The 22,959-nt window shown below is 43.0% G+C and overlaps 1 protein-coding gene across 4 annotated transcripts; it reads left to right on the forward strand.

Annotated features, from left to right (window-relative positions):
• On the forward strand, positions 1-22,916 carry DHX57 (DExH-box helicase 57). 4 transcript variants are annotated; one of them, XM_072857218.1, is made up of 24 exons: positions 1-53; positions 1,421-1,635; positions 2,309-2,461; positions 2,745-2,915; positions 3,664-4,475; positions 5,904-6,097; positions 6,238-6,359; positions 6,619-6,814; positions 7,594-7,718; positions 8,887-9,020; positions 9,699-9,753; positions 10,524-10,726; positions 11,764-11,880; positions 12,252-12,348; positions 13,663-13,836; positions 14,108-14,308; positions 15,126-15,402; positions 16,519-16,614; positions 16,714-16,797; positions 16,926-17,063; positions 17,909-17,983; positions 18,439-18,573; positions 19,559-19,759; positions 19,851-22,916. In XM_072857218.1, the coding sequence occupies exons 2-24, from the start codon at positions 1,430-1,432 to the stop codon at positions 19,992-19,994; spliced, it is 4,110 nt and encodes a 1,369-aa protein (XP_072713319.1). In that variant the 5' UTR covers positions 1-53; positions 1,421-1,429; the 3' UTR covers positions 19,995-22,916. The 4 variants fall into 4 exon arrangements, with proteins under 4 accessions (XP_072713319.1, XP_072713321.1, XP_072713323.1 ...); XM_072857220.1 differs by having other exon boundaries at positions 1,421-1,623; XM_072857219.1 differs by lacking the exon at positions 1-53 and adding an exon at positions 474-655.
• Positions 22,917-22,959: the final 43 nt, after the last annotated feature.

Consider the following 22,959-nt stretch of genomic DNA (forward strand, 5'->3'; position numbering starts at 1 on the left):
GCGGGCGCTTCCGGGTCAGGGGACACTGCGCCGGGCCGCTGCGGAGCGGAGAGGTGCGAGCGGGGGGGGAAGGCCTCCGTGTGGGGGGCGTAATGGCGCCGTGGAGAGGAAGGGGGTGCGCGGGGGCCCGTGAAGGAAGCTGAGGGGAGGTGGGTGGGCAGGGGATGGGGTCCCGGGAACGTGGGCGAGAGGAGGGGACGCGGACCCTGCGGTGAGGGAGGGGCAGGGCCAGGAGAGGAGGTTTGGGGATCCCCGGCTGCGGGGTGCTGGTGACCGGACACCCCTAGGAGGTGTGCGAGGCGGGTCCGCGGGGAGGTGCTGGAGCAGTCGGCAGGGAAGCGGAGCTGTTCTGTGCCGGGGGCTCCGTGCTGTGTGTTGGGAGGAAGGAGACTGAGACTGCAAGTGTCTATGTCCGGCTGCCGTGTTCGCCCTCTTAGCCTCCCTCATGTATGCCAGGCTGCTCTCAGCGGGGTCAGCTTCTCTGTTAAATCCTGTCCAGTCCTGGTGGAGCTCCAGTGGGGAGAACAAAAAGGGAAGTTTGCTTCTTTCCAAGCCCTGAACTGTTGCCACTGTCCAAGCTCCCATTTGGGCTGTTACACATGCATGGCCACATCATTCTTGTCCTGGCTCTGGAGGTGCCAGTGCACAGATCCAGGTAATAAGCTCCTGCCAGACTGTCCACAGCTGCTCACCTGTCCCTGCAATAGCTTTCCATTTGCAGGAACATGATGCTGGGCCATTCTGTCACTGACAACAACTGCTTAATACTAATGGGCTTGTTGTGTCAGAGCTGGTGAATATCTGGCTGTGAGAAGGAGAGCAGGGGTTCAGTTTTTCAAGACAGGTCCCTAATCGCTCCCCTGCCCAGGCTCCACAGAGCTCTCAGCCATCTGGGCAGCTCCTTGCAGAAGGGGATGGGTCAGGAGCAGGTTAATGTGGAAACAAACTGTATCTTTGGCTTTCGCTCCCCTTCAACCTTTTACTCTCAGACCTGCAAACTCCCAAGTCGAAAAGTGGCAGCACACAGGCTGCTTTCTGCTGTGAAAAGTTCCCCTGAAGGTTTGTCCTTTGGGCTCCCATGTCCAAGAAAATTCCATCAGAGTGGCAGAAGTGGAGCTTCCAGGCTAGGCAGCACTGCTGGTAGGCTCATCCTTTTGCCAGAGATCCTGCGGTTTTTGGTTGAACAGTTGTGAGGAATATTACTTTTATTTTCTAAAACCACAGAACTTGTTTAACAGTGTTGTAGAAGAATTTTGCTTCAGGTGCATACATATACCCCAACATACAGATAATTAACTGCGGTTTGAGGGGGTATCTTCTCTTGTCACATGGAAAAACAAATAATGTAATGTGTGCCCAGACATTTGCAACATGTTAAATCATCTTCATAACTAAGGGCTATTTTTTTTCCCTTCCTCAGCAAGAGAACATGAGTTCAGCAGGGAGGAAAAGAGGAAAGCCCAACAGACTAGGAGGAAGAGGGAGAGGAGGCAGTGGAAGAGGAGGAGGAAGAGGAGGAGGCAGCAGTGGCCATTCAAACAAGTCTCAACTTGGTGGAAATAGGAAACGTTCAACCAAAATTTGGGACGATGGAGATGATTTTTGTCTCTTCGAGGAACCAAGGCTGGAATCCAGGTCTTTCTGTTAATTTGGGGGGGGGTTGGCATAGAGATGTTTGGGATGCTTTGGGGCTGTTTTTTGGACATCTTTGAATATACAGAAGAGTGAAGGGGTGATGAAGCTGTTTTAGTATGAAGCAGTTTTTATATGGCTTTTTTGATTAACATTTTTAGCATTTTATAGCTAGGAAATTGTTTTTTTAAAAAAGATTAGAACCTCTGATTTTCTTCTTTGGTCATAAATAGTTTCAGAACCTCTTTGATCAGAAAACACTAATAAAAACAGGATATTAATTTTTGTGTATTACAAAGCAGAAGCTGGGCCATGGAAAATAAGCAATGTAGAATGAATTTAGTATCCTGAATGTATTGTGACCAATCTAGCTTAGAAATACGTGGTTGTACTGTAGTCTGAGAACAGCTTTACCTAGCAAAGTGTTTATTAGATCACTTTGGATTTGACATAGGATAAAATATATCTGTGCATGCATGTGTGTGCGCAGATATAGATACACACATCCTGGTCACGTAAGAATGAACCCAACTGAATAATCCTTAGGTGATGGACTTGTCTTCTTTTGGTTTTCCTGTTTTGAATTACAGGGTTGAGTCCTAACACATCCCCAATTCAGTCAAGATCATTTGAGCCAGGCAAATAAGTCATTGTTATGTTCTATTTTAATTTTTAGATCAAATGCCCCTGCCAGAAGAGGAGGGCAAACAAAACAGAGACCTGAAGCAAGAATGCCTCTGCAGACCATACACATGACATCGGAGAATCAGAGAAGAGTGAAAGAACTTCTTCAAGAGCTTCAAGGGCAGGAGCTGGCTCCTGAATCAGAGTTAGTTTAAATGGTGGCACTGCTTCTAGCTCTTCTAGATGAGCACGCTTTAACAGGCACACTGTTAGAAATGAAAACAGTATTCTTTTTTTCCCTTAACTTTTAAGTTGATCTCAAATCCTGTGGTTTTGAGTCTGCTTTGTTCTTCTACAATATTAACTCTGGGAAAGGGGTAGCAGAATCCTCCATTTAAATGGAGGATTTAAAACTGCAGAGGGAGGGTTTTGTGTCTACTCAACAGTATAATTTTATTTCATTTTAATTTGATAACTCTTTTTATCAGAGTAGCTGGTTCTGGTGAAGATGATGATGAACCTGATTACCTTGATGATGAACAGTGCTGGTCAACAGATCAGGAAATTCCTGACATAATACCAAGGTCGTCTGCTGAGCCAGCTGAGCACAGAATTGTGGAAAGTGAAGTGTCTTCGTTTGCTGTGCACAAACTCTCCAGGTGATGCTTTTCAGTGAATAATATGTATCCTGAAAAGGTAAATCACTAGTCTCAATAATGTAAGCCCTCAGTGCTTGGACTTCCTCTTGACTCCATGGAAGTTCTATGTGCAGAACTGATGAGTTTGTATCTTCTACAAATTTAATCCTCAACTAGATTAATTTAAAATAATGGTTTTATGAAAATAAATCACTCCAGCCTTTTTTCAGTGAAGTTTTCAGTTCTTTCTCCAAGACAATGAAACAGATGTTGGGAAAGCTCAGGGAGCATTGCTGTTATATGTATGTTTCTTCCAGGTAAGGTAATGTTTCAAAACCTTGTAAGCGTTCTTCATCCGTTTTGCTCTGATATGAGCATTTATTAACTATTTTTGCTTTTTTTGAGAGTGTTTTATATGTGACAGGACTCGGCTTTTTCTGAAGAGTTTAATTTATATAGTTCAACTGGGAACTCTAATCCTGTAACTATTATGTGCTACATTCTGAGGTGTGAGGTAGATGCCACATAAATTAATTTGTCACCTTATAAAAAACAGACTAGCATTCACAGACACCAAATTACTGCCTGCCACTGTCATTTAAAATAGCATAAATATTTTGGTGCGGGCTTTTTCCCCCAGTAGTAGTAATAGTATCTCATGCCATACGTGTTTCCTTACTCTAAGCCTAATCAAGCAGATCTGTGGTTATTTTGCTTCATCAAGTCTCTGTCACTCACTTGTTGCCATGTTGTCTCTGTTTTGTTGCAGGTATGGTTTTGACAGTGAGCGTTGTAGGAGAGTACTGAGATCCTGCAATGGTAATATTGGGGCATCACTGGAGTATTTGCTATTGCAGTGCTTTACCGAAAGATATGGAGAGAAGGTGCAGGTTTCTGCCACAGCTGCTGAAGCCAGTCGAGAAGAATGTTTAGAACAGAGACAAGAAGAGGCTTTTGCCCTCCGGTCAATCTATGGAGAAAAATTTGTAGAAAGAATTCAAAACCGTGTTTGGACTTTTAGTTTGGAATTGGAATACCTAGCAAACAGGCTCAGCAATTCTAAACAAAAGGGTGGTTGTACTAGGGACACAGCAAAGCAGACTTCAAAGGAAATATGTAAATTTTATCTCCAAGGAGGCTGCAGGTTTGGTTCAAAATGCAGATTTGGACATGAATTCCCTCCAAACCACCCACTAAAACCATCCAGGAACTCTGTAGATGATGCTCATCTCAGACCTAACAGTGATGGTCCCATATATGAACTTGAAGTAAGATTTCCTGAAGAAAACAAGTATCCACACCAGGCACTTCTTGTGGCATTTTATTCCACCGACGAGAATCTACCTCTTGCTTGTCGTTTACACATTGCTGAATTCCTCTTTGGAAAGGCCTTGATAGCTGCAGAGTCTAATGAACCAGTGGTGTATACCTTAGTGACTTGCTTAGAAGACGAGTCTGAAATAAGCGAGTTACTTAAAAATACTTACCATAAGTATAGTGTTCCTCCTATGTCCCTGCTGGCAACACCTTCGGTAAAGCTACAGACAGAGAGTACCTCGGGTTCACATCGAATGTCTGAAGGTACAGCAAATTTCCCTCTACAGTTTCTGGGCTAAGAACAGTAAAAAACATTTAAAAAAAAAAAAAGAGAAGGCAGCCCAATTCAGGCATCTGTTCCAAATCTATTTCTGGAGATTAAGGTCGTGGTGAGCCAGATCCATAATCTGTCTGTGCCTCAGGAAGTCCTTTCCATAATAAAGCTGCAGCAGAGAGGTTTTCTGCTGGCAAGAACTGAGTTAAAGGAGCAGAGAGGTAATGAGTTTGGTAATGGGTTGGCAGAGTGAACAATGCCTATTCCCACACAATCAATAAAAAGCCATTGTGAGATGTGGTGTGAGCTCACTAAAATTGACCAGAGAAATGTGCTTGGAAGGGTACAGGGAAGGTTGATTGCAAGCTTTGGTGCATCTGCTACTCATCAATTCAGAAACATCATTTTTTAAAAAACAAAAATACTTAAAATTACCAGCCCCTCTTCAAAATTAATTTTGTAAAGGTGGATTTAAGGCTAAGTAAATGTTGCAGGCAGTTCTAGAATGTTGTTCAAGGTATCATCCCTGTTTTTGCATGCAAGTGCAAGTAGGTTGATTTCACAGGGGGAGAGTTGGGACTGTGTCGCTTATGGCAGGGTGACAGCAACTTCATGGCATAGATGACCTTCAAGCTCTCAATTCCAAAACTGTTTTATCTAAGGCAGACTTTCTTCAAGAGAGTTTTCAAGAACAACTGCATCACATTTTAGAGCACCTAAATAGTGACAGCCTACTTTTTTGTTATAGTAAAACAAATTACTCAGTTTTTTTAACAGCTACACACAAAGACACTTGGTTCCAGAAATTGAAATCAGAGATTCCAAATAAGCTTCCTTATGTTATAAAATACCTTGTTTAGATAAACGTAGCCTTAAAACTTTCAAGGGCTGGCTTACGGTCTGAGCAAATCCCACTTCAGTTGATAGGCAGTAGGCACCAAAGTACCTGGTCCAGTTTCAGCCTTGGTTTAAGAGTACTTAGCAGTGGCCTAACACTTAATGTTATAGTGTAGTTTAATTTAAGCTGGTGCTGCCATCACAGTCTTGTGCTCCATAGAAGTGGTCGTGTGGTGAAATGGAGAGGGGAGTTGAGACACGTGAAAAACGTTCAGGAAGGCAAACCAGTTACCAGTCTGGTTCACCATGTGGCCGCTCAGACCATGGTGTTGCAGAGCAGACCTGGTACAGGGGAAGCGACAAGTGGGTGGAGAAGTTGTGATTTGTTTAATGGGGTGAGGGGAGGTTTGCTGGTAGTGTTGAACTAAATGCATGTCAAAAACAGTCCTGCAGGCCCTCAGCTCCCGTATAACGAGGTTCTTTGTTGAGAATGCTCCTGGAACATGTGTCTTTTCTGCAGTGCGCGTGGGGTCCCGTTCCTTAGTAACAAGAATACCTAACTGTACATTCTCTGTCTCAAGCCTCGACAGTGTTAGAGCCTCAGGAAGAAGAGAAGGTGGCAGAAGAGGAGGAGGAAGATGAGCCTGAACAAGTTGTTGTGGAGAATGAGAGTTATGTGAAGCTCAAGAAAAAGCTTTCCAAAAAGTATGATATGCAGGCAAAGTCTCTGTATAATGAAAATGTTAAAATCTGCACGCAATTTCGGCTGAAAAAGGTATAATGTACAGAACAGAATATCTGTTTTCATGCTTACTTTAGAGAAAGAAATATTTAAGCCACAGGCTGCTGTGTCAAATGGTTCTGTTCCACTCCAGTGGTGTTCTTACTGCCATGCTGTCTGGTTTTGTGCATCAGTCTTCTAGGTGCTTCCAGTCCATGTTGTATGAAAGACAGAAGCTCCCTGCATGGCAAGAGAGAGAAACCATTCTTGATTTGCTGGAGAGCCACCAAGTTCTTGTTGTGAGCGGCATGACAGGGTAAGAGTGTGATTGCACATACAGACTTCATGTATCAAAGTATACACAGAAGAATGTGAAATACATATCCATGTCCTCACAAGGTTAGGGTCACGATCCATCTGTGACCAGTGACAGCAGTCCTAGGTGAACTTCATGTTAAGGATGACACTAATGAAACAAAGCAAATTTCAAGTAGAATGCAGTCATTTTAATTTACGTGGATGGAAGCTGTTGGGCTTGTGGTTTTTTTTAATTAATCCCTGATTTTGTCATGCAGATGTGGGAAAACCACTCAGATTCCTCAGTTTATTTTGGATGCTTCATTGCAAGGATCTCCAAGCAGAGTTGCAAACATCATCTGCACTCAGCCTCGCAGGATCTCTGCCATTTCTGTGGCTGAACACGTAGCCAAAGAAAGAACAGAAAGGATTGGACTCACTGTTGGATATCAGATCCGTCTAGAAAGTGTAAAGGTATATATGCTTTGTTTATTGGTTTTCGTTTAGTTCTATTAAAATGTGCTTAGTGCTTCTCTAGCGTACAGAATCTCTGCCCTCTATCTGCCATACAGTGAGATAAGCAAGTCTGTATCACCTATATTTTATATTATATTATGAAATATATTCTATATTTTATTTCATCTCAAGTTGCACAGTCCACTTTACAGAATGAGAGTGCAGTACTATGTCTTGTATTGTTGTTTTGCTTTCTGTTGAGACAGGTGAAGGGGTCTGAGAGTATGAGTAATACTTCTGTCCTCTGGAAGGCTGCTGACTTCATTTCCACTTGTCTCCATTTCCATTTGTCTCCCAAGTGGGGATTGAAGAGTACAGCTTCAGTCAGCCAGAAGGGGGGGTTGAATTCAAACTGCTGTGAGGTTTGGAAGTAAAATTTTGTCTATGTTGCAGCTGATTGCTCTTTCCAAGAACTATGTTAAAAAAAAGATTCACTAAATCTTTCTAGCAACAAGAGATCTGAGTTGTTTATCAGAAAGCAACTTCCACAGGAAAAACAGTTCAGATTTTTTGTTTACCCCTTATAGTTAGCAATGTCCCTTGGTAAGAAGCAGATGCTCTTAAGTTTTAATCAAGAAAGAAAAATCATTCAGCCCATCTCCAGCAGGGATTGCTTGTTCCCTTTCTGTCAAACCTGGCACTCTAGCTGAAACCGAATGCTTTACAGCAATACATATTCTCTTTGCGCTATGTTAAGTTGCACAAAGTCAACTGAATGCTTTGTCTTACCGTTCAAGTCCTCAGCTACCAGACTCTTGTACTGCACTACTGGTGTGCTATTGAGAAGGCTGGAAGGAGATCTGACTTTGCAGGGAATCACACATGTTATTGTTGATGAAGTTCACGAAAGAACAGAAGAAAGGTAAATAATCTCTTATCCCATAAGCAAAATGAAGAAATATAGTCTGAAGGATAAAGGTGACTAAGGTGCAAGTAACTGAAGTCAGACTTGTTGATCCTGTGGCAGTAATGTGGGATGGAGGAAGGAGTCTGGTTTTAGGTTCTTGTCTTTGGGCAGTAGGAAGTTGTGTTGCAGCAACTTGCAAAGAAAGCACGTCTCTTAAATTTCTATGCCTCCAATCTGCCATCACATTGCAATGGTGTGGAAAAGAGGTTTTGGATGGGGCTGGAGGGTTAAGTAACTTTTTAACCACAGTTGTCTGGTTCTTATTCTTCCCTTGTTTCAGCTTTTACCAAATACCCTAATTCTTCACATGCCCTTTTGAGAATTATTTCTATTGATGCAGGCTTCAGCAGAGCACCTGCAAGGGACAAGTGCTCACATTTTCTTCCAGTCTATAGATTTTACTAGTTCTAGACAGTCTCATCCTATGCTGCTCCAGCTTCCTGCAGTTTTACCCCACTTAGCTGCTGATGCCAGGCAAAAGATAATGTCTTTCAGTATCTCTCTAAACTAAGTGGCAAGGATCCTTTTCTTTGATGTTTTCCTTGTGAAACACTGCAATGCAGTGGGTTTCCAGGAGACTTTGACCTGTTATTCTACAGGTCAGATTATATTTTAGCCTCATAAAAGGGCTTGTATCTCTCAAGAATTCTTCTTCCTTCTCATCTAAAATCACTTCAAGCCAGTCCTCTAGGCATGCCACAAGAGCTATAAATATGTAGGGAAGAATACAGTGAGCAGGGAAGAGTAGTTAAGTTCGAATAACTCTTCCAGTGAGGAGGAGGAGCAAAAAGGACTCATCTGTTACTTTGAGTTAATTTGTTATCTAATGTTCTTGTGTTGTCATTAATGTAATTAATTTATAAGGTAGCTAGAGCTTTTTGCATAAATGAATTTGCCAAGTAATCCTGACACTCTAGTAAGGGACAACCAAAAAGTAAGCAGATTGCCTTCCATTAATTTACTGCATTATTAGCCTCCAGCCATTCTGAGAAGCTCAAGCTTCTGTGCTAGTATCACTGTGCTATTGAAAACACCAGGAAGGTGGACAGAATGGGGAGAAAAAAAGAGACTCTGGAAGTTAACACTAAAGAAATTCAAATGTCTTTTTGCTTGTTTTCTTCAGTGACTTCTTGCTGCTGGTTTTGAAGGATATAATGGTTCAGAGGCCAGACCTGCGCATTATACTAATGAGTGCCACCTTGAATGCAGAGCTTTTTTCCCAATACTTTCACTCCTGTCCAATTATTAACATACCAGGTGAAAACCGTTCATTTTTATTATCTTGTCACATTCATTGTTTTAGGGGTTTGTTTTCAGTATTTCTGCTTGCGAAATGTTTCTCAATTCAAGTGCAAGGGGCTAATTTGCGAAGTGGCAAAATGAGGATTTGTACAAGAACTATGATTCCAAGGGCTTAGAAGGAAAGACCAATGAACTTTAGGAGAGAGAAGACTTGGAAATGGAGCCTTTTTTGTGCTGTGTCTATACCAGCAGAATTTCCTTCCCCAAAAGACAAAAATGACATGGCATGCATGGTGTTCCCTGAGCTAGTTTCACCACAGCTGAAGACTCTTCTCTATCATTGTGAAAAAGAAGCAGTGAGAGGATCCAGCTGGATGTGTACACATTTAGCCAAATGTGCCTTTTAAATTGCTAAGTTATTACATGGAGCATGACAGAAACACGTAGCCTCATTGATATGTTCCTGTAAATGTATCAGCTCTTCTCTGACTGTGTAAGTGCATGTTACCAAACCATGCTCGGACAGCATCCACTTTTTGTCCTAGACAGAAATTGTGTTGAAGAGTGCAGTCTGAATGAGAGCTGTGAAGCCAGTGTATGACATAATAACCTGTGTGAAATGATAACCATCTTCTTTTTCCTCTGTTCAGCGTGTTGTGTGGCATGCAGATTTATTCTCATGTTTCCTTTTAGGTCGAACATTTCCTGTGGATCAGTTTTTTCTGGAAGATGTGATTGCAATGACAAGGTATGAAATTGCCAAACATTCTCAGATGTATTTGGCCTTTGAGGTTGCACTGTTGACCTTGAGACTGCAATAGTTCTGTGCATAGATTTAAAAATTAAATCCTCTCAAATCTCCCCCATCACATGCAGTCTTGGAGTTCTACTAAAGCACTGACTTTAAACCATACTTCTTATACTGCAATGAGGTCTAGGATCTCATGCCAAAACAAGCCTTTCTGCATCAGATACCACATAAGCACTCAAGAAAATGTGCGCTTTGCCATGAAGAGTCTGTCAGTGCTTGTGTTTTACCTGTTTCAGTGGTGGTCAGACATTGGCAAGCAAAAGAAACTTGAAGGTAGATTTCAGCACTGAAGGTGAAAAATGTAGGATACCAAACAGTTCCTTTTTGTCAGCCCTACCTTGCAGCTCAGGTACCAGATTTCTGTTACCATTTGTAGTTACTGGAGAGTCACAGCAGCTCAGATATTGCAGATAGTAAATTGATCAGCTATTGTAAATTACTTGCACATCGTTGCTCTGAGCTTCCCACTTAGCTGTCAAGATCAAGTTTGCAGTCCTAGTCTTTCGCATCACAGCTTTTAAAAGGCTAACATCCCAATATGCAAGGACACCTTGACCTTGATACTGTCTATGGTTTTGCAACCCACTTATACAAGTTCCTCTTGGATTTATATATAAATATTTTTGATACCCTATCTCTGCAGCTAATTATTAGAAGGAGACTGTTAGGCTTCTTTCCATGCCACTAAATGTTGTTCTGCTTTTCAGGTATGTTTTAGAGGACAGTAGTCCCTACAGGCGCAAGACAAAGCAAGAAAACAAACAGAATGGAAGACACAAAAGAACTGCATTTGAAGAAGTAGAGGAGGACTTGAGACGTGCTGGCATTCTGGAAGGCACTGACACAGTTGTCAGAGATTCAGACCCAGACCAAAAATTAACTCTGAAGCAGCTCCTTACACGATATAAAGGTGAGTTCCTTCTTAAATCTAATAAATTGGCATATAGCATTTACCAGCCAACATGGTATATTAGCATATAATATTGTATGTTGAATGCATCTATATAATTCAGAGTTTTGTACTTGTGAAGTTAAGCAGGTCACTACTTCTAGATGAGATCAGAAACCTCCTGCCAGCTTAAAAAAAAAAAACAAACAGAACCTGTTGTTCTCTTAAACTAGAACAAACATCTTGGCCGAAAACAGTTCTTAGCATCTGAAAATAGACAGTTTTCAGCTACTATCTGTTTCCATCCCTTTTCAGATGCCTTGTTAATTCCACTTTCTTCTCTGTATCTGTTCTTGCTGGAGCAGCTTTACTTAAAGCACAGCATGTATCTGCCCATTTCAAGGAGGTCACTTCAGCGTGACAAACCCGCCTCGAGAAATTCAGTCACTCTGAATGGCTTAAGAGAGGCAGACCTTTCCGTGAATTTCCCACTCTGTCATCATCAAAATCCTCCTTGTGCTTAGTTCTGAAGAGTTTCTCCCTGCATACCCTTATGGTGAGCTCCACAGTGGTATCAAGTGAAAGCCATTGCTTAAAAGCTTCGGTTTCCTGCTAGGCAGTTACCATCTCAGAAGAGTAAGGGAATCTGGGTGTCTTTTTGAGTTGGTGTATGAAACATTGGAAGGGAGAAGAGAGAGCTTGAGAAGGTAGCCCTGGAGATATCTGTAAGTGGCCATATGAAGGCTTTCAGCTCCTCTTTCCACTAGCATGTGTGCATGTCATTCTGCTAGTAGATGAATCCTGGTCTAGGCTGTGCACAGGGCAGATGTCAGCCCCAGTAAGGCATGAGAAAGGAAGGGAAGAGCTGAAACAGAGAAAGGCATGGAAGGGGGAATGTGCCGCATTGAGTCACTTACGGAGCTACCTCTGTCTGGTTTAAGCCAGATGCTGTTTAAACCAAGGTGTTGTTGGTTGTGCAGCCACACTGGTTCAATGCATCCAGCAGAAGTTTTTTACAAGAGATGGACTTACTGTGTGTTTTATTTCCTTTTCCCCAGGGGTTAACAAGACAGTGTTGAAAACAATGTCTGTCATGGACTTGGATAAAGTTAATCTGGAATTGATCGAAGCCTTGTTGGAGTGGATAGTTGGTGGCAGACATTCATACCCCCCAGGTAATCTCATTGTCCTTGAGAGATAAACAAAAGTAGATTCATGGAGGCTGTGTGCTTATAGACAGCCCAAAGCTAATGTTTCTGTAGTTCATGCAGAGTTTCTGTAGTTACTGACTATTTTTGAAAAAAAATAAAGTTCTAGCTGAGCAACAAAGCCCCTGATGTACATGGGATGGGGAAGGTGAGAATTTTCTACTTTGGAAAGTCTTTGGTGAGGGACTGTTGCAGCCTGTGTGGTTTTTGTACAATAATTGCAAAACAGAGATGGAGTTTTGACTTGGGCCTTCTGCACATTGATAAAATATCATGCTGTCCTTTCTGTTGAGTGATTTTTTTTTTTAATTTTTTTTTTTTTAAATCTATGTATATAGGTGCTGTGTTGATATTTTTGCCTGGTCTAGCAGAAATCAAGATGCTTTATGAGCAGCTCCAGTGTAATGCTCTTTTTAATAACAGGCATAGCAAGAGGTAAGGCAGAAAAGCTCCAAAACTATTGGTCTCTACCCATAAATAAAAGAGCAGTTTCCTGCACAAAGCCTGACTTTATCCAGGGATAAAGGTTATTCAATGTGTGAGAGAGCTTATGATATGAAGGTCTTGACTCCAGTCAGAGTAATTCCTTTTCTACTATCTTATTGGCTTGCTCTCTTTGTTTTTTCTCAACGCAGGAAGGTTAGTTATTGAAGTTCTCGGAGACCCTAGTGATGAGGGTTCTCCATTTTGTGCTCTGCATGATTCAGTGGACTGCTGAAAACTTCACCTCAGCCCTTGTTCTGTTTCAGAATGTTTGCTGAAACACATTCAGTTGTGGTTGCATTTGGCCTTAGATTGTTACCTGGAGATGTAATTGGATCTCCTTGACTAAACAGTTTTTACACAGATGTCCATGGCAAGGTTAGCTGGAGTGATTTCTTCCAGTCTGGCATTATAAATGGCAGATTCTAGACTCTTCAAAAGAGGCAGAATTTTGGTCAACTCTATTCTGAGACCTGTCCCTTCTGTAAACTTCTCCACTTTCCCTTAGAACATGTATCAGGAGTAGTGTGGCCAGCAGGACTGGGGAAGTGATTGTCCCCCTGTACTCAGCACTGGTAAGACTGCACCTCAAACACTGTGTTCAGTTTTGGGCCCCTCACTACAAGAGACATTGAGGTGCTGGAGCGTGTCCAAAGAAGAGCAACGAAGCTGAGGTGAAGGGTCTAGAGCACAAGTCTTATGAGGAGCAGCTGAGGGAACTGGGGTTGTTTAGTCTGGAGAAAAGGAGGCTCAGGGGAGACCTTATCGCTCTCTACAACTACCTGAAAGGAGGTCGTAGCGAGGTGGGGGTTGGTCTCTTCTCCCAAGTAACAAGCAATAGGACGAGAGGAAACAGCTTCAAGTTGCACCAAGGGAGGTTTAGATTGGATATTAGGAAAAATTTCTTCACCTAATGGGTTGTCAAGCATTGGAACAGGCTGCCCAGGGAAGTGGTTGAGTCAGCATCCCTGGAGGTATTTAAAAGACATGTAGACGTGGCACTCAGGGACATCGTTTAGTGGTGGATTTGGCAGTGGTAGGTTAGCGGTTGGACTTGATGATCTTAAGGGTCTTTTCCAATGTAAATGATTCTATGATTCTGTGTCTTAAAGGTGATAGGGCAGAGAGGTTTGCTGGTTTTATATTGTTTTGAAAGGCTGTGGGCAGTGTCTGGTACTAGTGAGGCAAAAGCGTGTGCAGGCAGATTGTTCCCAAGGGGGAAAAGGCTGGAGATGCACTGAGCATGCTGTTATATTGTCCTTCCAGGTGCGTTGTCTATCCACTTCATTCTTCACTGTCTAGTGAAGAACAACAGTCTGTGTTCCTCAGGCCTCCTGCAGGAGTTACCAAAATCATCATCTCTACAAATATTGCAGAAACATCTGTCACCATTGATGATGTGGTGTATGTGATTGATTCTGGAAAAATGAAAGAGAAAAGGTACTGGGATTCATTCCTCAGGGCTTTGTGATCTGGGAAACTGCTCTATGCCTTGAGCTGCATACTTTAGCTTTCCAAAGAGCTGGGAAAAACTTAAAGGAACTTGATCTGCAGAAAGCTGCTGCAAGGTGGAAGATGCCAGTCTATACTCAGATCCAACTGCAGGGGTGGGAATTGTGTCCATACAGAAGTTGGCAGCATCTGCCTGCTTGACCTCCAGCCTGTTCACTCTGCACTCATGAATATAAGCCTATTTCCTGCTCTCCTGTAGATACGACCCAAGCAAAGGAATGGAAAGTCTGGAAGACACATTTGTGTCCAAGGCCAATGCTCTGCAAAGGAAAGGGCGAGCAGGCCGTGTAGCCTCAGGCGTCTGCTTTCATCTTTTCAGTAGCCATCACTATAACCATCAGCTTATAAAACAGCAGTTACCAGAAATACAAAGAGTGCCCTTGGAACAGCTTTGTCTAAGGTGAGCTGTTGTTCCTGTATTACCTGAAAAAGCCAGCATGCAGAATGCCCTTCCTCCACTGCAGGGAGCACCTGGAATGCCATTACCAAGGTCTTTAGATTCCTCAGTGTTTTCTCACATTGTGAAACCAAGAAATTTGTTATGGAGATCTAAGGCTCTGTTGGCTGGTTGCTTTGATCTTACTATCACATTGCCTCTGCATCCAGAACCCCCCCTAATCACACACTCCACCAGTTCTCCCTGTCCTTCTTCACATTCCTTAGCTCTCATCTGATCCTAGGAAAAAGATATGGCTCTCAGATCTCTCATCACCGGAGAAGACAGTTGCATTCCTGTACATTTGTCCCTTTACACTGTAAACTCTCCTGCGGTGTTTCTGTGCAGCATAGTGCAGTAAAGCCACAACCTGGATCAAGCATGACCTTCATGCAAATACTAAATGAAGAGGCCCTCCTATCCCTGCTGCACACTGTGCACCCCTTTGTACAAAAAGGAAACCAAACAACACAATCATTTTTTTACAGTAAAAACTTTATTTTAAACCCTAGTGTGCTAAATAAGAATCTGTTCTTATGGACTCTCTGAGGTTGGATGAGGTACACTGTCCCCCCTGTCGTCCCCCCTCATTATTTCACATTGCTTCCTGACTTGAAATATGGGTTACAAGCCCTCTTCTAGGGAACATGTTCTTAGAAGCATGTTTTCTGTTTTTGTTTTGGTTTAGTTTTATAAAGCTTGCTTTTTTGTCCTGTGTGTGGAACTAAGCTGCTTTTTTTTCTTTCTTTTTTCCTTTTTAATTTTTTTTTCCCTCCTTAAGAATTAAGATTCTGGAGATGTTTTCTGCACAGAGTCTTCACTCTGTCTTATCACGACTAATTGAGCCCCCTAGAACTGAGTCTTTGCGAGCATCAAAGCTGCGACTACAAGACTTGGGAGCATTAACTCCAGATGAAAAGCTCTCCCCTCTGGGATATCACTTGGCTTCTCTGCCTGTTGATGTCAGGATTGGCAAGCTAATGCTGTTTGGCACCATCTTCCGCTGCCTAGATCCTGCACTAACTATAGCAGCCAGTCTGGCCTTTAAGTCGCCTTTTGTAAGTATTCTTAACTGTGTATCCCGCTTTGAAAGTGGTATGTTTTCATGAAGCAGCAAAACGCTGTTGTGACTTGCAGCGTACTACACTTGAGTATTTTAATTCTCCTTTTTAGCCTAAGTTGTTTATATGTTAATGCAGTGCTCATTTAAAAAGTCCAGTTATAAGCAGAAGACCAAAACCATGCAGCAGCGACAAGAATGTTATTTATATTATGAGTGAACAGTAGAAACAGAGTGGATATTAGTTTTAATTTGAACTAAGAAGTACAGCCAGTCCATTTTGTCCAAATTTGGTGTAAAAATTGAAGATGAATTGTAATATAAGCAGCAGTTAGAAATAATTATGAAACAGTGATAACGATGAAGTTGACATGTCTGAGCTGTGAATGCAGAGTTCAGTTTGGATCTCAGTTTGTGTGTTTACTTTCACTTTGGCTTTTTGAATCAGCTGCTGTACTTACAGGTGCTCTTGCTGTTGTTAATCTACTGCAATGTACAAACTTGCATGAAAAGTCAGACTTTCTTGAAGTTTTGATTGCTATCATTAGCAGTGCAAATAGTTTGTACTGAGGATAGCTGTGAAAGAATTGGAAATAGATTGTTCTAGTTATTTAATTGCATATTGTTTTCTATATGCTGATATAGAATAACTTAAAGTCAGCTTTTTTAATGTCCTGAGTTCCTATCGCCTTCTCTCTCTCTCAGACCCAAGTGAATTTTAGACTTGCTGTGCTCTTCTCTATTATAGGTATTCTCATTTGATGAGCTTCAGCTCTGTTAACTTGCTAAGATTTGTCAGATGGTGTTTTTCATGGATCTTGGCATTCTGCAGCTGCCGAGAGGTTGGCCCAAAAATAAATATTTTCTGTGAGCTGGTCAATCACAAATTTACCTTTGGATCTCTTATGGTTAGACAGGGCAATGGACTTAGGTGCCCTGCTGTTGACTAGGCATTTTTGAATGCCTTATATTTTCTGTTATCCATGGAGAAAATTTGCATTCTGACCTGTGAGCTGCTGTGAAAATACCAAAGATTATGTGCCATGCAGCTCTCACAATGGCTTGTCTAAGTTGTGAGGGGAAGTACACACTTAATCTGTTACTGCCTGTCTAGGTGTCACCGTGGGATAAAAGGGAAGAAGCAAACAAAAAGAAGTTGGAGTTTGCAGTAGGAAACAGCGACTACCTGGCTCTTCTCCAGGCCTATAAGGTGAGCTAAACTTCAGTACGCTCTCTCAGAGGTTTGTAATGTGCTTGAAATTCAAGCTGAAATATTTCATTAAAGGTTTCCTCCCATCCTCTCAACTAGGGATGGTGTTTAAGTATCAAAGAGGGCCCTCAGGCAAGCTACAACTACTGCAGGGAGAACTTTCTGTCAGGAAGAGTTCTTCAGGTAAGTCAGTTTTTGTGGCCTTGCACAGGGTTGAGACACTGGCAGAGTCCTAGTGATGAAAATAAGCAACTGGTGAAGACTCTCCTAGCTCTGTGTGGCACCCATCACAGCCCTTTGTCTGTTTGTAGGAAATTGCCAGTCTGAAACGGCAATTCACAGAATTGCTTTCTGACATTGGGTTTGTGAAGGAGGGATTAAGAGCCAGGGACATTGAGAAGAAGTGGTCCCAAGGAGGCGATGGCGTGTTGGATGCCACAGGAGAAGAGGTAATTCACAGCATTTCAGTGCTCCAAAACGATGCTGCAGTCTTTCATTTGACCTGGGTGCCAGGTGGGCTCTAGACTGCTGGGCTTCTCACCACAGCCTGGTGAGAAGCTTTGTAATTTTTAGCACAGGCTTTGTAATCTCACACTGTAACGGTCACCTCCTACCTGCTCTGTTCTTCTTCCCTGTACATCGTACGTGCTGATATTAGCCTCGATTGCATGAGGCCTTATGTGCCCAGGAAGAACAAGCCCAGATGTGGAAGTGAGCTGAAACCTGCTCCTTTGAGACCATGAAACAGTGCTGACTTGACATGTTAAAAGTCAGCAAGTGGTGGAAGGGCACGGGTCTGACTCATGACCTGGCCTGAATGTTGGGATTAGTGCCAACTAAGGTGGGAACAGAACTACATTAAAGAGCAGGCAGTGAAATATTTCAGCATTGTGGACAATCTTCAGAAAGCAGTACCTCTGGAGCCAGAGATCTCCTAGGGCTGCATGATGAGGTAATAAGGGTTTGGTAGTTGTGGAGTCTCACTGTGCATTGGGACAACTTCTGCTTGCTTTCTCTCAGGGGCAAGGCACTTTGTAGGCAGACGTTAGGGAACAATCAGGTTCAGCACTAACTGCATCAAGATAGTTTGGTGGCCAGTTTGCTCCATTGAGTGGGGGGAACACAGCCCAGGTCTAGCCTGAGACCTTAGGAGCCATAACTGGTCCTCCCCTATAAAGCACAGTAGTGCAGCTATAAAAATAAACCAGTTTCAGGAATTCAATCATTCCAGAAGCAGGGCTTTACCTTTATAGATTTACCTGTAGAATACCTAATGCATGCATTAATTTCACAGGCAAATTCGAATGCAGAGAACATCAAGCTGATCTCAGCTATGTTGTGTGCTGCACTGTATCCCAATGTTGTCCAGGTAAAAGAATGCTTTTTCACTTTCCCTTCTGCTGTGTAGCATATCCACACAGCCTGCTTTCAGTCTGGGCTGATTGTGGCAGCCTTGAGCCTGGCTTGGGTTGCCAATGCTTGCCAGGCAGCTGAGCTCCAGTTTGTATTGCTTGAGACTGCTGCTGTTCCTACAGGCTGATTTTAGTGTCACACAGAGCCAGCAGCAAATGTTCTTAAGAAGCTACTTTAAATTACAGCTTTTTAGAAGGCTGAGGTTACAAATGAAGTTAGGGTTACAAATGAACAGACAGCACCTGGAGTGTAGTATCTGTCTCTAGTGACTTGACATGTTACTGTGTTGTAACTCAGTAGAAGTAACTCATGTTACTACTTGAGAATTTCTGGTTTTGATAAAATTAAAACATAAGTTAAAAAGGTTTTCTGGTATAGCAGATTTTTATAACTTTTTATCTTGCCATACAGGTGAAAAAGCCAGAGGGCAAATACCAGAAGACCAGTACAGGAGCGGTCAAAATGCAACCAAAAGCAGAAGAGCTGAAGTTTGTTACCAAAAATGATGGTTATGTTCACATTCATCCTTCATCTGTGAATTATCAGGTCAGGATTCTTTTTTTCTGTGAAGCATGCTCTTTTTCATAAAAGAAATCACCTTTGCTTGAGCAGTTGAGATTACAGTGAGGGTCCCTATTGATGTTTAAAAAAAAAATCTTCATTATTTTTAGAATTGTAAATAATGGTGCGTTCCTGAGTTAAGAGTTGGGCACACAGTTAAACTCCAGCCTCTGGAAAGGAATTAGCAGATGCAGTAACCCCCGCAGTTCATGTTTTCTTAAGCTGAATCTGCAAACTTGGACACAAAAATGTTGCAGTTGCAAAGCTCCCCTGGCTTCTCCTCAGTATTGACTGAGATTGCATGCATGTGTGTAGCACCTTCATACATGTAGGTGACTTCTCCCTACCACCCTTCCCCAGGCTTTGTCTCTTCAGCTGAAATACTATTTATTGGTAAATAATTCAGGGACGTACTCTGGTTTGTCTCTTTGTGGGTCCTCAAACACTGAAGTTAATTTCCTTTCCAGCTTAATAGCTAATACTTAGATAAAAGCTCCTCTCTCTCTGCCATGATATACGGTAATATTTGTCTCGTGAAGTCTGTCTCCGTATTTGATGATTCATTGCTTTTCCAGGATATAAATTACTTGCTTTAAAAAAGGGGTTTTTTTAATCATTAACCACATATTGGGGTTACAAAGGCTTTGAACTCTTGCTTTGAAAGAGCGTAACAAACGTGCACATGAAAATGTCCTTAGCATGAAGTGGAGAACCTGGGGCCTTGAGGCAACATTGATCACTTAGCTCATTTCTCACATGCTCACTGCAAAGTGGGAGGAGCAAGGGACTGGCAGCTCTTACAGGTCAGAGGGAGTCTGTTAGTTAGTCATGCAGGTGCATTTTAGGCACATTTGCTGTTCTTTGCAGCTGTAGAAGTTGTGTGGAAGAGGCAGGCAGGCCCATATTTGCCTGAGCAGGTAGGAAGAAATGTGGCACTTTAACAAGGATGTTGTGTATGTATGTATTCCAGACTAGGCACTTTGAGAGCCCCTACCTGGTGTATCACGAGAAAATCAAGACCAGCCGCGTGTTCATTCGAGACTGTAGTATGGTGTCAGTGTACCCACTGGTCCTGCTTGGAGGTGGGCAGGTTCACATGCAGCTGCAGAAGGGAGAATTTGTCATTTCTCTTGATGATGGGTGGATACGGTTTGTGGCTGCCTCTCACCAGGTAAGGAAAAGGAGGGAGGTGCTTGTGTTTGGAATGGAGGAGATGCATTTCATGAGCTTTACACTCACCTCTGTGTTTTACCATGTGTTAGGTAGCTGAGCTGGTGAAAGAGCTGCGCTGTGAACTAGATCAGCTGCTGCAGGATAAAATCAAGAATCCCAGCATGGATTTATGCATGTGCCCCCGTGGATCTAGGATCATCAGTATGATTGTAAAGCTTGTGACCACGCAGTAATGTGAGAACAGCTTTCTAAGAAGACTCACTGTTTGCTACTGCCTGAGAACAAACCAAGTAACATCAGTGTCTTGGTGTATTTGTTGTCCCAAAACATGGTGCTGATCTCTGGAAGACCAAGTTGGCAACTGTACTATTGACAGGTTTTGGGGTTTTGGTGGGGTTTTTTTTTCCCCTCCTTTGTTTGCAGAGAGCTCACTTGTTGGAAGTAAGGTGACTTACAGTACACTCTGGGAAATGGGAAAATAGCAAATCACCCAGGAGGAACTGAAACCTCCACGTAAGAAAGTAAAGTGTTTTTTCATGAGGCTATACACTGGCAATAGTGTTTTCTGGTCACAAAAATACCTGCTACCTAGCTGCTTCTTGTAATAGTAATGTCTGGAGATTAGCATGATGTCACATTAGCATGTGACATCCTAAGCTGCTCCCAAATTGGTTTAAGCTCACTTCTGCTTTTTGGCCAAGACTTTACTGAGGCAGGCAGTCTTGGCTGACCAGGGATCAGTTTGCTTACAGTAACCCAAAGCCCTTATAAAGTTGAGCACCTTTTGATTCATGTCAAGGGGTTCTGAAATGGATTTAAAGAGCATCCTGTGGTGAGGAGACTGTGCCAGATCAGTTGGAGTAATGCGTTGGCTCAGTGCAGGCTGTTCTGGTTACAGTGTAAACCTGCAGAAGAGTGTGGACATTTCCCCTGAAAGCTAGGCTTTTCCAGCCCCCCCCTGCACTGTGAAAAAGTAAAACAGATGAGATGGACTGCTGTAGTACATTAAAAATGGATCCTTGAGTGGATGGTATTGCTCACTGTTAACCTTCTCTGGTAGGTGGCAGTCCTCCCGCCACCCTGCACAGCTGGAAGTCCCACTTTTGGAAACTTTTAGCCAAACTCCTGCTCTGGGGAGTGGACTGCTACAGGAGTGTGGCAAAATGCCAACGTAATAACGAACTATTACTTCTTCCCTTCAACATTGCTTAATTGCAGTGCTGAGCTTGATGTTACTAGCAAGTGCCTTAAGTGAAATAACATTGCTGTCATCTCTAATAGTAAAACCAGAGTAAACATTGAAGGCCTACAACTAGGCCTTTGCCTAGAACTAGGCCTAGGCCTAAACCAACTAAGGCCTAGAAATAGCCTCCAAGGCTGAGGAATGATGAGCAGAGGGAGGCATGTTGTTTGGGGACTAGTTCAATTTTTCAAAACACACACCTGAATGTTTGTAGAAGCAGTTTCACAGCAACACACCCTTGCATGGCAAAGACGACAGGAGTACCAAGACCAGCATACCCGTGCAGTAGCATGGTCTCTGCAGGTATGTTGAACTGCAGAAGGCTAAACTGTTCCTATAGCTTAGTGTTGGTCAAGAGTACCTCCATACTCCTGTATCTGTGCAGCTGGATGCTTGAGGTTTTTTTCCTGAGGTTTAGTGAAGGGCTGTTAAGGCCTAGAAATCCTGGGGTGAGGTATTAAAGCACTGCAGAGGCATGTGGAATGTGTTGTCAGCCATTAGCTCTGTGTGAAGCAGGACTGTTAGATATGGTGTTGCTTCTGTGTGTGCCTGGCAGCCATGCCAGTAACAGTAAGCAAATACTGTTTCTGTTCAGGTTGGCTTTGGAGTGAAATAGGAACAGATTCCATTTTTCACCTCAGACTTCCATACACTTTCAAAGTGCTATCCTCATAAATAAATGACTTCTCAACCATCAGGGAGTGCTGTGTCTTGGATGGAAATTAGTGCTCAAGCAGGGTCTGTATGACTCTTCCCCCCCAAGTACACAGTGAAGTCCACCTGAGCTATCCCAAAGTGAAGGCAAGGACAGCCAATTATGTAGTAGGTGATCATTAGCAGCATCCACCCTGCTGGAAAGAGGACTTGTGAAATGTCCTAGTGCCTTACCTTGGTGGCAGAATGGGCAAGTCTGGGAAGGGAACAAAGCACAAATCAATAGATACAATCAAAAGATGACAGTGGCTACTGAACTGTGAGTGAGCACATCCCTCATGTCTCACCACCTGGGCTGCAGTGCCAGCTGTTACTTTCAGAGGGTTTCTATGTAATAGTGCCCCATCCACTGTCAAAACAGGATGACTTCCCAGGAATTCCATGTGCACTAGCCTGGCTCCATGGACTGGGCACAGTGGTTTTATTACTCGCTTCCTTCAGCAGATGTTCAGCCTCTGAAACCAGTGCCAGTCTATGCAACAGCTCCACTTCCCCTAAAGTAAAGGCCTAAAATACTGCAAAATGACTGGAGACAGGATAAGCCAGTCCAAGCCCCCAGGTGAACAGCAGAGGCAGAGCTGGAGCTCAGCTGCTCTGCTCCCCAGTAGCACACTGCAAGCCTGCCACAGTACCACTAGAACTGCCTTTGAGACAGCAGTCTCTAACAAGGGGAATGGACCCACATTAAATACCAATGACAAGCAGCAAACAGTGGCAGTGCTACTATTAATGACCATAGGCCTCCCTGTGAGGTATGAGAAGAGCCACCCCCACCAGCAGCGGAAGAGTGGTTCCTTCTCCAACCTCCTACTGCTGACCAGAGTTTGCCCCTAGTAACCCCCCTTCCAGCCTTCCTTCCTCCTCTATCTCTGAGCACATGGATGCAGTCCCAACCTACCCCCTTTCTTGTAATACTCTGAGTGGAAAGACTGAAAAAGAAAGGTATCACTAGAGGATTTTTAGTCTACAGGTTTATTGTGGAGTCAGCTTGCTTCAGCAGTACAGAGGGAAAAAAAGAAAAAAGCTACCCCTGCTTTAAAAGCAGTGTTGCATGGGGTAATTTTACCATTGATACTGTAAACTGCAATGGGGCAGGGGAAAGCAAACCCAGTAAATACTCCCCCCAGCAGTGTTCAGCAATGGCTTAGTGCTGTTGCTTCCAGCTCCCTCTTCTGCAGCTTATAACCACAGCCCATTATAACAAAATGTTAATTGCAGCATCATCAGCAAGGAAAGTCACT

This window comes from Ciconia boyciana, chromosome 3, assembly GCF_034638445.1.
Source record: "Ciconia boyciana chromosome 3, ASM3463844v1, whole genome shotgun sequence".
Classification (NCBI taxonomy): Eukaryota; Metazoa; Chordata; class Aves; order Ciconiiformes; family Ciconiidae; genus Ciconia; species Ciconia boyciana.

Bases quoted from the DNA above. Each gene is read 5' to 3' on its own strand.
- DHX57 (XM_072857218.1), top strand. From the start codon at position 1,430: ATGAGTTCAGCAGGGAGGAAAAGAGGAAAGCCCAACAGACTAGGAGGA. The intron at 18,574-19,558 runs GTCAGGATTCTT...TATGTATTCCAG, and splicing joins CTTCATCTGTGAATTATCAG to ACTAGGCACTTTGAGAGCCC. The intron at 19,760-19,850 runs GTAAGGAAAAGG...ACCATGTGTTAG, and splicing joins TTGTGGCTGCCTCTCACCAG to GTAGCTGAGCTGGTGAAAGA.